Source organism: Condylostylus longicornis, unplaced genomic scaffold, assembly GCF_029603195.1.
Source record: "Condylostylus longicornis isolate FDR11 unplaced genomic scaffold, ASM2960319v2 ptg000048l, whole genome shotgun sequence".
NCBI classification, from domain to species: Eukaryota; Metazoa; Arthropoda; class Insecta; order Diptera; family Dolichopodidae; genus Condylostylus; species Condylostylus longicornis.
In genome coordinates, this window is record NW_026578017.1 from 13,263,058 (window position 1) to 13,279,423 (window position 16,366).

General features: G+C 25.7%; 1 protein-coding gene across 1 annotated transcript in view; it reads right to left on the reverse strand.

Annotated features, from left to right (window-relative positions):
• The window catches only part of LOC129611018 (protein grainyhead-like), a 125,528-nt gene that overhangs the window by 72,804 nt on the left and 36,358 nt on the right, over nucleotides 1–16,366 (reverse strand). The window contains exon 2 of the mRNA XM_055523921.1: nucleotides 13,788–15,490. Coding sequence (XP_055379896.1) covers nucleotides 13,788–14,971 — 1,184 coding nt within the window. The 5' untranslated portion in view covers nucleotides 14,972–15,490. The remainder of the gene's footprint in view (nucleotides 1–13,787; nucleotides 15,491–16,366) is intronic.

Genomic DNA, 16,366 nt, shown 5'->3' on the forward strand with positions numbered 1-16,366 from the left:
TCTCAATCTTTAAAATATAATTTGGTATATAAGACTTAATCCAACAATAATAAATTAATAAATCTAACAACAATATAAAATTGAAATTCATTTTAATTCCTCTTCCATTCTTATTTTATTAACAATACACATTATATAATGACATTAAAAAAGATAAATAGTGAAATTTCATGAAATTTTTAAGCTTACAATTAATATATTTCTAAAAATATTTGGTTATCACCATGCCATCGAACACAATTTTCAAGTATAATACTGACAAAAAAATTTTTTTTAGAAATTTTTAAAGTAACCGTCTAGGTTATAATATAGACAATAGGCAATAGCAACCACAAATAAATTATATTTCAATAATAAATATAGATAAAATTGCATCTTCATTATTCTTCTCTGGCATAAAATAGCTAAAAAGTAGAAAAAAAAACAAGATAAAACCAATAATATGAAAAGAAAGCCCTCCATTAAAATGTTGTTGGCGTTAACCGCAAAATACTAAATAAAGAAGTGGACCTTTTAAGTACAAAATCAAAAAAAACCAAAAAAAAGTAAAGAGAAAAAACAAAGCCGATGTATAACAACCTTGGAATAGCGATAAAACTGTCAAATGACAGATATTATTTCGCGCAGGATGTTTTTATATTAAACATTTCTTTAATGTATTTTTTATTGTTTTTTTTTCTTTTACATTATTCTTATTATTTAAAGTTTATATATTCATTTTTAATTTTTGAATAATGATATTCATAAAATGATAAATTTTCATGTAATTTTTATGCAACATATTGTTAATAAATGTCTATATATGAGTATGTTTGTATGTATAGGATATAAAAGTGAATATTGGCAGGGATGTATTGAGTTCTTGTTACGCAAGCTAGTGAAATTTTTTGCAAATTGTCAATAAAGTGTTGTGCAGTTACACAAAATTTGATTTTTTAAAGCAATACCGAAAATATGGTAATCTTATAAATATTAGCCCAAGTAATAAAAAAAACAGAAAACGGAAAAAAAAATGTATTCTTAATTTTCATATGCACAATGCACATGGGTTTAAAACCCATGGGTGATTTTTTTTCAATTTTGACAAAATTGTACAACTTTTATTTGATGATTCCAAATAAATCGAAAGGGTACTACTATAGTATCACACTCCTTTGGGTCCCGGGCCATCATAATACAGCGGGAAATGAATCGGTGGATGAGCTAGCTAGATGTGGCTCTGCTATTTAAATATCCGTTTGCAAAACGCGAGTGTTTGTTCTTATCAACACAGCGAAAACAAATATATATAGGCATTATTTATCATGCGTGACCGCAGGTGGAAAGCCCTGTTGACATGCGCGATGGCACGAAAGAAGTGGCAAAAATATGATGATAGGAAATTGGATGGCTTCTTGGTGATGTCTCGCAGGGGCATTGCTTACCGACACTCTACACGGGACTTTGGCCATTAGGAGAACATGCGTCTAGGCTGAGATTGCTCTTCAATACAACGTGTCACACCTACCGGTGTGATTGAAGACAAGAAGGAGACTATTTTTAACTATGTCTGAATAGCTCTACGCTGGGCCGAACAGGTCACGAGGGGTTCGTGTAATAGTACAAGGGACGAGACATGGAGTAAATTAGCCCAGTGGGTTTTAATATAATCCTCAAGAGAACCGGGTGGTTTAGATAGGTCACCTACGCTCAATGATTGCCTGGTGAACACGTGGTAGTGGTTTTAAAACCTGCCAAGTCAACCACACAATCATGCTATTCTAAAGAAAATAATGATTCAAAGATATTGGAAGATATTAGAAGAACTAAGATCAAATATTTAGATTAAAAAATTATTTTCTATTAACAATTGATGTGAAAATCAACGAATTTTTAAAATCATGGTATATCCCTGACTGGTAATGCATTACCAGTTTAAATAAAACGTCGTCTATCAATAAATACACGCTATATATAAATTGCGGATAGTGTAAGAATGAGTTGCATAAATTTTGAGTAGGATTATTATGAAAAATAACATTTTTTTTTTCTAAAACTATAACATCTGCGTCATTTCCTTGTTTTAACATTTTCATATTTATTTTCCAAATTATATTCCAATAATATTATTATATTGAATTCTATGTAAAACTAGCTAATTGGAAACATTCTAAGTACATAATAATAGAATTATAAATACTTAAATTGAATTAATCTTTGTACTTCTACATATATTTAACATTGCAAATATTTTTAATTCAGATATTAAAGTCAAATTTAGATTAGAAATTTTTTATATTAGGTTATTATTAATTTCATATTAAAGTCAAATTGTATTTAAGAAGCATTTTACGTCTGAACATATAGGTTATACATATATATATTTATATTTAAAGAAAAATTAAGAAATCAGATCAGAATAATATTATTTGGCTATCATCCTTTATAATATCGTATGTATAATATAGGGCAAGAATAGAAAGAATAAAATCACAAAATCTAAATTTTGAATCTAAAATGTTCGAATAAAGACAAGCTTGCAATTATAAGGTTATGCTGAACCTATATATAATGCCTGCTTACTTTTATACTACTATCTAGAAAGTATGTGCCAAAATTTTTAATTCTGGTTTATTTTAAAATAAAATGCTCATCTATTCAACTGGAAGTTCACTATACTTTCGATCATGTAATATAGAAATTTTTAATGGTTTAGTTAAAAAACCGCTGTCCTGTACACAGGATGTCTCGCATAATCACAATTGGGTGCTGGTTTTACTGGTGATTGAATTACTCATACAATTTTTTGCTGGAAATTTATCAAAGAATCATCCCTAAAATTATTTGTCACCTCGTATGCGAAACAACCTGTATAATAATTCGGTTGTGTACAATATATTTTGGATACTATAACATTATATAAAATCAATGTATTTTACACATTTCGAAGATAAAGTAAATTTTTAAACCTGATCTACACATACCTAAACAAAACTAGTTTACTGTGATTTATAAAGGAGGAAATTTTTGTTTTTGTGCAACTTTTTACTCAATATTTTTTTTTTCATTACCGTCTTTAAATAAATCGAAGTAATTTATCATGTGTTTTTTTAATTGCTATTTGCTTCTAGATTAAATTAAAGTAAATAATAATTAACACTAATCGTTCTCCATTTTATTTTAATTACTTACAATAAAACAAGAGTCGTTTTATTCGAAAATCGTTTTTATATTTTTTTTTACTATTAAATTATTGTTCATCTAATTTTTCGAAAGTAGGTGAATTTTCTATATGTTTAACCTATAATTCTGTATAAATAATCGGTAATAAGAAAACGATTTATTTCTCCCACGTCTTATATAATTCGATATTATATTATATGGTATAATTGAAAGAACAAATTCGAAAATCGTGAATATTATAGAATAGAATATTAGAATAGGTATATATGTATACATAAGTATGTGCTCATAAAATATAAACGTTTATATTATAATTAATTATGATTAATTCCAATTAAAAAATTTTTTAAAATGTTGCTAGTTGTAATAAATTTAAAATTATAATAATAAATTAATATGTTAAATATGGAGTTTGTAAAATCTTATAAATAAATAGTTATGTAATTAATTTAATGGAAATTTTTCGAATTAATATTCATGTATAGCATTTTAATTAAAATTATTAAAATATTTTTAACATGACATATTAAAATTTTATTATGAGTAGTTTAAATGCTATGCTAAAGCTAAATCGCTGAAATTTGCTTATTTTAATTAAATTAAAAGCATTAAATTTAATAGTTCAAAAGAAACTTTGATTATAGTTAATTTGGTTTTAATTGCAAATATTATGCCATTATTATAATTATATTACGCCACGGGTCTAGGTGACCTGAATGTACCCTTCGGGGGGTTGTGCAACCTAACCTACCCTGTGCCACTAAAAATATGAGCAGATTTTGTGGGTTCTACTTCTTCAGTGTGCTCTGAATTTTATAAATTAAACAAAATTTTGGATTTAATCATTGAAATTGAAAATTTTATGTCCCGTATTTTATTTTTGTTAACAAAATGTAAATCTATTTCAAATTTTTAAAATAATTTTTTTAATTGAAAAATATAGCAAAAACAAAGCACCTTTCCTACGAAAGTATTCAATGAGAGATGAAAACAGTAATGGCAATACAAATATGTGCCTATTTAAGCAATATTGTATACTACAGCTATGACATTATAAGGTGTTGAAATAATAAAAATAAAGAATTGGAAGGACTATTACTAACATGCCAGACAAATTTTCACCATATACATAAGAAGTATAAATTATTGTCCGCTCCAATATTTTCTTTTTACAATTTATTGACATTGTGACTTCATTTATGTAAATGCGTGTGCGATATAATTTAAATCAATGGTATAATTGAACAGTAAGTTATCATTTTCAGCATCTCATTGACATGTAAGAAAATACTTTGTTGCAATTTTCTCAAAAATGAAAGTTTTCCTTTTAATTCGTAAGTTTTTGTTTTTATTGAAGTTTTTTTTTAAATGACAATGAGCTATAAGCAATATTTCGACCTATTTTCTGATTATTTGTATAGTCGGAATTTTTTATTTAATTATTGGGATTTTGATGTTCCTACAAAATCGAAGAACAATAAATATTATAAATAAAGAGAGAATAAAGAGGTTGAAAATTAAAGAGAGAATTATTTTTTTATATTCATTTTTGAAAAATTGCAATATTTTTTTAATTTATTTTCTTAGTTTTTGTGCTAAAACCAAAACCATTTTCAAAACAACAAATTCAACAATACAATCAGGCACGAATGGGTTTAAGTATTTTACATTTCTGGAAACTTAAAGAAAAATTCGGATATTTTAATTGATAGTTCAATATTTTAATTAAATACTGTCAGCAGTTCTATACAGTGAATGCATAGCGGTCAATTAGGTTGAAATGAGTCTAAACTCATTCATGTTGGTATCACATTAATTTTTGATTTATATATGAAAAAGGGAACATCACAACTATTCGAACAGCAAAAAACGAACTCTCTTAGTAAAATATTAAATTTAGAAATCATCGCTTAGAGGAATGAAAAAATCTGTGACTTACTCAGACAAACTATGACGAACATTATATAACTACATTTATATAAATAATATTTTATTTCCTTTAAAAATAGCCTTAAACCTAAATATAAAGAGGTTTTACTGTGAAATTAAAATCACTTTTTTTTGGTAAGAAAAATTAATTTTTTTCTTAAAACGGATCAAAGTATAACAAAAAAAAAAACAAATGAATTGCTCTACAAAATTTTAACACTATACAAAATATTGTAATAAAAGGTCAATGATAAAATACTAAAAAAAAAGTATTTTTGCCAAAAAAAAAAAAATGGACAACAACATCGAAAAAATTTTTCAATTTATTGCCATTCAAACCTGTAATAAATTACAGAAGAATGAAAATTAACCACTTATTTTTTGCTTGTGTTAGTTTTATTTTTGATTTTTTTTACAGTCTCTGTCTTTCTGCACAAAAAAATTTCAATTTCAAAACCGAACCAATAAATTATTACAGACATTGGCACACATTCAATGCACACAATATACTTTATATAAATTTAAATAAATATATGTGTATATGTGTATGTAGTATGAAGCTCTACTTATGTACATTATCTTAACATTTCTATATAGTATAAAATATTATAAAAGGGGTTGCACAAATCAAATTCTTTACCGTTTCATGAAAATTTTCTTTAAGCGTTTAACTATTTTGTGTTTTTAATTCTTGTTACTTTTCGTTTGTTTAACAGCATAAATTTTATCGTTATAATTGTTTACATACATATTATAAGTTATATGAAGCACTTATATGCTAAAAAATTAAGTTAGAAAATAAATTTCACACCATAGGAACTATAAAACCCAAAAAGATATGAAATATTAAATTAAAAGATGTTGAAAGGGGAAGCAAGTCAGAAAGAGAAACACATGAACTATAAAATATAAATTTTAAAATTAGGCTAAAAAAAGAAGAAGAAAGAAAACTAAAAGATTATCGAAAACATTGATGTGTTCACCACATAACCGCAATGATGTGATCCACGCATTCTACTATATATATTTTCTGGATATGTCAAACTTTAGCAAAAATAATCAAAAATGTAAATCAAAAGATTAATTGTTCAGGTCTGATGTACACCAAAAGGTAATTAAATAATCACATCTTCAACCACATCTCTCAGAAGAAGCGCATTTCTATTGAAAATTCTGTACCATTACAATACCTCTCCCTAATTGAAACGAAAATATTATCAAAAATAAAAAAAAACCGCAAAAAGAAATAATTTTTATCTGAATTCAAGCAGTTGAAATTTTTTAATATGTCATTTATTAGAATACATGCATTTGACAGATACCTATAAGCTTATACTTACTTATACATGTGTAATGGTTTGATATCTGAACCATTTGTTGCACACTTCGGTTAACTTCATATAACAAAAATTTTAAAAATTTGCAAAATTGTAATTGTAGCATGTACAAACAATGTTGTAACTTTCATTTCAAGGTTTTACATAGGAAAATGAAAATAGGATTTCTATTTGAAATAAATCAGATTTTTATTTTTCGGCATTTTTAATAGAGATGAAAGTAATAAATTGGATCATTAAAAATTCGCTATCAATCGCTAAAAAGTGGTACTGAAGTATTCAATTTTATCATTTAATACCTGGCAAGGTTGAGCTATGCATAATTAAATCAATTTACCCTAAAATACTGTGAGATGAATAAAAATTGCTTCTACATTTTGCTGTTCGAATGATGTTGGTCCTTATTTTTCATAAAAGTTACATAACATAAATAAACTATTCTATACTTCTAGATACTTTGACACCTTAAACTGAAATTGTTCAGAAAATGGAGTTATTCGAAGTACGAACTGAATTGCTAAATTTAATTTTAAATAAAAAACAAACTGTCCATTTTATCCAATATCATGGTATGCTGTTGTTATTCTCTTAAAAACAGTCAGTCAACTCATTTTTGCTAAATAATTTTTCTATTCCTTATTTATCAATTTCACCATACTTCATCTTCACCTCTTTCTGTCTCTTCTTTCAGTGACAAAAAAAAACTCTATCAAGAATAAAAAAATCATGAGGGAAAATTGTATTAGAAAAATCTTATAATCTCTTTTTGTTACTTATATTTTTGTAATTTGTTTGTGTGTGTGTTGATGCTCCACATTTTCTTTTTTATTATTTAATTTTATTTTGTGTAAAATAACTTCTCCTATCTACATTCTGATGGGATTTTACGATTTTAATATACTATATATAAATATTATACAGCTATATATGTACATATGCATATGTACATGTAAATTGACTATAATTCTTAAATAGCTAGAATATATTTGAGTAAACGGGGGACTTATTGTATATCAATATGTCTTTTATAAAAACACATAGATATCATATGAGCTGTATATTGAAATGTGTATACATACTACATTTACTAGTAGTAATATTGTTTAAAGCCGAGAGCATTATATTGATATGAGGCATGAATTTTAAAATTTAACATTACTTTTAATATAATATATATCACTTTTATAAAACAGGTGACATATAACATGACATATTCTTGCGCTCTCTTTTTCTTATTCTTTTTATTTTTATGTTTCTCACAATTCCAAATATATGCAATGTATACCTAATTGCATATTGAGTATATGACAAGTCGGATAGGTATAACCTGGTATATAGGATTGAAAATGATGAAGTTGTGCAGAAAAGAGAAGATAAGATGTACTTTAGTTTTTCTATTTGTATTTTAATCCGTTTTGGTCAGTTGTTGCATTTCTTTAAATAACTTCTTTAACATTCTTATAATATACAAGAGGTTCACTTTACTACAAATAGAAAATATTTTATGGTATTTCGCTAAATGAATATTTGAAAAAAAAAATTAATAAATTCTATGTTCAAGTATTCAACTGTAATATATTTATAACATAACGTTTTAAGTGTATAATCGTTGCACAATTGAGCAATAATATTCTTACGAAACGCCTATGTTGATATCTTTAATTCGGAAACAGAATTATGAATGAAGTAAGTGGAAATTTTTGAAGTTTAAAAGAAAGAATAGCCTAATTTTAAGATCGAAAATTCTGAAATATACCACCATAATATGTACCATATACCAGGGTGTGCGAAACTCAATGATATTCCCTAAGCAGGGTGAAAGAATGATTGTAGGCGACAAAAAATACCTAGTGAAATTTTACTTCTTAGGCCCTCCTTCTCGAGTTATGGGGCCTCAAAGTTTGAAAAGCATTCTTTGTCTTATAGAATTTTTTTTAATTGGAGTTATTTTTTTTTTTGACAAGAAGTGACAAAATCATTCCTTGCTTATACATATTTTCTTTTAACTGAAATTTCTTTTAGGTTTTTGAAAGAACACCCTGTAACTCTTGTATATATGAGAAGTAAATTTGGGGAAATTGTTTTACTTACTTATACCTATAGTCATATATTATGAAACTATTCACTAAAAAAATGTATTTGTTTTATCTATAAAAGATAGCTATTTTATTATAAAATTTTATTTTATAAGATTTCTTTGCTCTTCGTTTTCATACTATTAAAGTAAGTTTCACCATACAATTATGGTATCGCGTTAATATAGAACGATATGTTTTATAAAATTTACTAGATCTATTTAGTAGTAGCAGAAATTTATAATAGTATATAGCACCATGCACGTTTTGATGGAATTCTAGCAACTCTTACGCATAACTAGAGTACCTCAATAAGACAATATTTTAGTTTTAGGGCTCTAAATTTCCTTTTTCAAAATTTTTTTCACAATTGATTAATAAATAATATTAAAAATGTTTAAAACTATCCCATTGAAACTATTATAATTACTATGAAAATATATTGTGAAAAAAAAATTTCTCGTGTTGACCAAAAAACATGCTAAGCTCTTGTTTATTTCATTTGTTCCGTTCTTTGTCTGTTTTTTCTCAATTTTTTTCATGTACGAACGCATATTTGCATGATATCAAAAAAAATAATACTTCTTGTATGAGCGCATATAAATATTCTTATATGTGAAAGTCGACGAAATATAAAAATAATATGGGTGAATGATGAAATTCAATATCAAAGAACTATAAATAAAAATGATAGAAAAATTTTAGTGTCTCCTGCGATTTTTAAGATAAGAGAGAAAAAAGTCCTAATAAGCATTTTTGCCATTTAATTACAATACATTGTATTTTGCGTAATGTTAATAATAAAGAGATCCGAAACCAACTACAAATACCTGTATCATACTAATTGTTGCAGATTTGAAAGTACATAGAACATAGATTTAAGCCTATCTGACTTATCGTAAATTCTTAACTTTATATATGCACGTCGTTCATAAAGTCTAAAAATTAATAATAAGTCTTACAAAAATTATGAATTTATGAAAAAAAAATTATTAATTAGTATATAAGGAATGTCCCAAAGTCTCGTAGTAAGGTAACGACGAATCCGACTAACTCATTTTAAACATAACTGCATCATGCAATACAATACGTACCAATTTAACAACTTTTTATAAACTTAAGTAAATTCACACATTTGATTGTATTGCAACATTAGTTAACAATCACTAGCTAGTTTAACATAGTAAATTATTAAAAACTGCCTAAGGACTGAATGAAATCCATTGCTTTTAAATATATTATTGGAACATATTAATTTTTATGGCAAATACTAACAGTTTGGAAACTCTCATTAGAATATTAAAAATACTTTTATAATACAGATATAAAAAAAAACACGAGAAAAACACGGGGCATAGTTTCTTATAGATTTTTTTTGAATAAAATATTTTGCATATATAAGAGAAGCATTACTAAAATAGTCATGATATTGATGATCATTATACATGAACTAGCTATCTAACTGGAATGACCAATATATAGTATGATTATAATCATATAATAATAGTTATGATCATCATTTATGATTATCATTTATGATAGTAATCATGACCATCATTTTATAGTATATTATAGTATATAGTATATACGATTAAAATAATCGGCAAAGGATTGATCAAAAAGTGATTTTTTAGTTTAAAATTCCCATAAGAACATTAAAAAAATACAACTGTACACCATTAAAATAGTACCACTATAAGTTATGTATCAATGTATCAAAACAGAAAAAAAAAACGAAATGAAAAAAAAAGAAACCAAATATAACAAGCCGCCATTAGGATATTTGTCTGAGATGATCAAGGTAAATACTACAGGCAATTTATCTTTTTATGTACATACATACATATACATATAAAAAACAGAATTTTTATAAATATTTAGCACATAAACATAAGTTAAATGTATTTTATATGGTTATATACACAAAGGTACGTGTATGGACAGGACAGCAAAAGAAAAATTGAAAGATAACGTTTCATTTTTCAATGGACTGAAAGCGATGGTTCTTAAATAACATCCTATCCTCTAATAATTTGTTTATATATGCTACATAATATAATATGTAAGTATGTATGTGAAAATTATATATAAACCAATGCATACATTCAGCACATATGTATATAAAATTTAAAATTATTTTATTTTATTAACAATGTTTGTATCTAGCTCACGTAAAACTCATTTTTTACAAAATTTTTTCTATTATGCATAAACAACTAATAAAGGATTATTCAATTCGTATGGAATTGGTATATACATGGGACCAAAAAGTCAACTGTTGAATTCGTTGTGAATTTAAAAAAATTTTGTAATTATTAATCGAAAATATATGTATATACATTTCATTTAAAAAGTTAAATTCTTTCAGAATCTCATCAAAGGACTCTTATTATTTAAAGCGGATGTATGAACATCTTTCACCTAAAGTCTTCTTGAGTAAAAATATCTTTAATTACGGAAGCATTTCTAAAAAGTTATTTGGAATTTGAGAAGAAGGCCATTTGAAACCAAAATAAATACGTAATGCAAATAACATGGAATAAAAAAAATAACAAAAATAGCCTAAAGATAGGCAATTTTTTAAAGTCTGTTAAAATCATTGTAATTTTCCAATAAACATTTTAATGCTTAAATTTTTAAGCTTGTCTATATATAATTTAAAATAATTTCAATATTTTTGATGTTCCCTTAAAATATTTTCAATTTTTAATACTTTTAGCGCAATGTTTGCTTTATGAAGACTATTAGATTCTAACGACATTGACAATTTCGTTAAAATATAAAAATCAGTAATTGATGGATGATGAATTCCAATATAAATGGGCAGACTACACCTAAGACACCATACTTGAATCACTTTCTATATTATGTAGAGTTTCCCAATAAACAAAAATATGAAAATGTACTAGCTATGTAAAACTTTTCAAACTGCTAAGGTACAAATTTTTTTGTTAAGCTTATTTTTAATATACACTTTTCTTTTAGGCTTAGTTAGACCTAGATTATACATCTTTATTCACCTTCTTCTTCGTCATCATCATCATTCTATTTATCATTGTAAATAAGGAGCAATAATGAAAGAATATAAGACGAAAACAAAAAAAAGACAAAAGTACTGTTATTGAATACGCGGAAATAAAAATGTAAATTATTTATTGGATAAAACTACCTATAGATTTCAACAAAAATATCTTTCCAAATAGATTTTATATGCGCTTAAAAAATAAATTTTAGATTTTGTTTTTTTATAATGTGTGTTTTTTTGTTTTATGCGCGATTGGAATTGCGCTTGCGCTTAAAGTTGCGTTTCTTTTTTTGTTTTATTTTTTTTTCTAATATTGTTTGTATGATTTTGCGTCTGCTGGACATATTGAATGAATACCATAAGATTATGTATAAATACGTACTGATGCACATATATTCAGGCATTTTAATGTAATATATCTAAATACAATTGCATGGTACAATAATAGTACAATTGTATGTATAAACACTTTGTATGATTTTATTTGTATTATTTTCATTTTAGTTGGAAATATTATATTGAAAGCGTTTTGGTTATCAAAAATTGATTTGAATACAAATTATCTTTGAATGAAGAAAATTTTCCAAGCAGCCATTGCGTTTCTGCTTTTATATTTTCTTCTATATTATATTGAAATCTCACAATTTATTGAGATAAAAGAAAAAAGAAAAGCCGAAAAAGAAAATTATTTGATAAAAATAGCAAAAAAAAATAATAAGAAAAAGGAGCACAGTAGAAAGCTTTTACAGTTAATCTGAAAATAAATATTTATTTTTTATGTTAGTTTTTATGATGCGTTTTTCTGATATATAATTTAAGAACTTTAGTCAATCTTTGCATTAAAAAGGAAATTGTAATCCCTCCATTAAATTTGTATACTCAATATGTGTATTTTAGCTTAATGTTGAAATTTCTAGCGTTATAATAGTTGTGTAAATTTAAATATTAAAAAGGAGTGTGAGAAGCTATTTTTATTGTTGCAGATTATGCTGTTTGGGAACGTGATGTTAAAACATTATTCCATTTTTCAGCTGATGAAACTCATTAAGACCATCATTTAGACCATTTTGTTTTAATTAAGACCATAATCTTAATCATAGAATCATAATTTAGATCATTTTGTTTCTGCTTTAGAAAATGTACGTATTACTTTAGAATATACGTAGATTTCGCAGAATTGAATACAAACTTTAGAAAGGGAGAGAGTTATACATAGAATTTTGAAAGATAAAATGAATTAAAATTAGCTGTGGCTTAACTAAAATATTGCAAATTACCGTACATATAGTTGATTATATTGATATAAAACAACGCTAGTTAATATTAAAACATAAAACAAATTTGGAATGCTGAGAACAATCTCGAATTTATAAAATTTGAGAGAGAAGTTATGATTACAGTTATTTGAAATCTTTATCAAGCTTTAAGAAATAAATTGAAATAAAATTGGTAGGTTTTCCAAAGAAAAACTCAAACATTTTAAGTGGCTTTAAAAAATCACGGCGATGTTTTAGACGTCATACATTCCCTATATTTCTAATGGGAAATTCTATTTTTCAGAACCCCACGTGTGAGCGTTGAATAAATTATTTTGCCACACTATATCAGGATTTGTAATTTAAATGTAATCTACATTATCACTATACCATGACCAAATTATATGAAAATGTTATAAATGAAATATCAAAATATGAAGTGATTTATCATGACTAAATCATTGAAAAATTTTCTTAAATTTGAATATATCGAGATTTTGAAAATGAACAAGAGAAAATTATTGCATTTATTGAAAATTTATTACATTTTATGTAGAACAATGCAATATTACGTTACGAATAACATTAAATACTGGAGCAAAAAACAAAAAGAGATTCTCTTACATTCCTCATAAATTCGCATTTATGTACCGGTACGTACAAACATAAAAAAATTTCCGATCATAAAATTCAATATCACCGTATACCATACTTTATTTTCAACATCTCTATTCATTTATTAATAGCCTCTTACAAAAATCATAAAAAATTATTTAATGTTTACTAAGCAATAAATAAAAAAGTGTAAACGAGAATTTTATGGTGGCAGTTTTTTCAATACTTTTACATGATTTATTTCCTAATATTTAAGAAGTTTATTGCCTACCGACCATTTTTCTCTAAGTTTTTTTCATATACATACTTTAAAATAAATTTATTTCAATAAGATGTTTTTTTATATATTTTGTGTATGAGAAAATATTAAAATTCAGAATGTACTAACCTTTGTAAATGCCCTTCAACACCTGGCGGTAAAGAATCTGCAACAATAAAAACAGCTTGTCCGCCACCATGACCAGATGTACTATATGGTAAATTACCCTGTAGTACAATTTGCCCTTCGGCAACTAAATTATTTAGATCAGCTTGTGAATATACCATTTCTAATGCTTTTTGATCACTTGTTGTATAAATAACTGTTTTATTGCCATCCTCATAAATTAAATCAATTGGTTGATGTTGTTTATCATTTGTTGTATATACACTTTCTAATTTTGCATCAATTGTTTCCTTTTCATATATTAAATCTTTTGGATCAGCTTGTGTATAAACTGAAGCATCCAATGGTGATGTCTGATACATTGATACATTTGGATCTGGTGTTAATTTATGATTTGTTTCAAATCCATCAACATCAGGTGATAATAATTTTGATGGATCACTAACAATACGTGTTAATATATGTTCACCAGCTTCATTTCTTGATAATATATGATGTTCACCATTAATAATTTCACGACTTATAATTTGTTGTTGTTCACCATTTGGACCAATAACACGTATAATATCACCGTCCATTTCAATTTTTGTCAATAATTGTGGTTGTTGTTGTTGTTGCTGTTGTTGTGCAACAGCAGCTGCAACTAATTCATTTTGTGCTGCAGCAACTAATCTAGCATCAATAACTTGATCTTGTGCACTTAATTCAGTTACTTTTTGATCACCATATATAAAAACAGTATTTTTATCATACAATTTTGATGCATCTGATGCACCTTGAGTTTGTAAATCTAAAACACTAACATTTGTCATTGTAGACATTTCGGATGTTGGACTATCTTCTGTTTTATGAATAACATTATTTGTTGATGTCGATGTTGATGTTGTTGTTGTTCCTGTTAAAATTTCATCAGAATCTGAATTTGATGATTGATGTTTATGTAACATTGTGGTTGCTGTTGTTGTTGTTGTATTATATGGAAGACTATGATTACTATTGCTATTACTATTATGTGATACTACAACATGTGTTGTATTATTAACTGTTTCAACTATTGATGTTGATGTTATTGTTGTAACGGCTGTCGCTGAATCAATTACTGATGATGGCAATGATGGCGATGAAGATGATTTTGAATGTGAATGAATTGATGAAATTGATAGATCCTGAGTTTGTGGTGAAGACATAATTTTTTTTCAATACAAATATGATTTTTGGATTTCTGCTTCTTTGTCACTCTTAAGAGTATAGAAAACCAAAATTATAATATTGTATATAGATAATATGAGTATAAAAAATTGTTATTCTTAAAGAATATTTAAAGCTTATAAATTGATTGCACTTAATTATTATAAATTTAAAATTACAAAAAAGAGAGGAGAAAAAAAACCTTATAATTCTTATGGCTTTTTGATTGTTAGCTTCAATAAAATTTCTTTATTAGGCAAGAATAATTTCGTATTTTGATTTAAAAAAAAACTTCACATTTAAAATTAAAATGTTGTTCTTTTAATACTTTTCAAATATTAAAAATTGGACGGAACTTTTTTCATTAAATTTTATTTCAGATATTAAAATTTTTCTTCTTTTATGGCACTTTTGTACTATTTAAAAATATTCCTTAGTATACACCAATTAATTTATATGTATAAGATATTGTAAATGCGTTGATAACCGCACCAATGTGAGTAGTATACAGTTGTAAACTGAAATAGAAAAAAAATTTAATTAAAGCTTAGTATTTTACATTACAAAATAATTTTCTAATATTTAAAAATAAATTATAATTAGCAATAATATTAAAATTTTGAATCACAAGAAGAAAACTAATTTAGACCTATAATACTTTTGCTTTAAGGATTACTAAGGATACTTGATTACAATAGGTAAGAAAAAGTTTTTTCTTAGAAATTCAAGCAGGACCAAATCCTATTGTATATTAATTTTATTCATTTTGATTTATATTCATTTCCGAGTTTAGATTTATCGCAAATATCGCGAGTCGGATTATTTTAATACGTGCTTTATGCACTTGTCGTGACATCGGAAATAATTTTGGTACAAAAATATCTACTTCTATATTAATCACCAACTACTTGAACAATAAGTTGCTTATAAAAAAATATTAAAGTAAATACATAAAAGCTAATTACAGTCCTTTAACATACGCAACAGCTATTGCAGCGAAAGTATTTAAGAAACTCTTTTAATGATTTCTGTCTCTAATTTGAAGCCCACGTTAACCAAAATCTTCGCTTTTATTATTTTTCGATTTATTTATCGACTTTATCGAGCTTTCAATACCTTCTCATATCTTATGATTGTATAGGTATTATATGTATTCACATAAATACGTATTTCATTTTAAAGTATTTTTACTTTATTTCAAATTTAATTTGCCATAGAAACAATTGAAATTTCTCTTAAAAATATTCAATAGTATTCAACAAAAAAATTTATAACATCCAACAGAGTTACCAGTTGAATGTTATAAATTTTTTATAGCGATCAAAAACGTTTTATTAATAATATAATACTCAGCGTCGGATTTACCATATATGCAAAGTAATCATATGCAACGA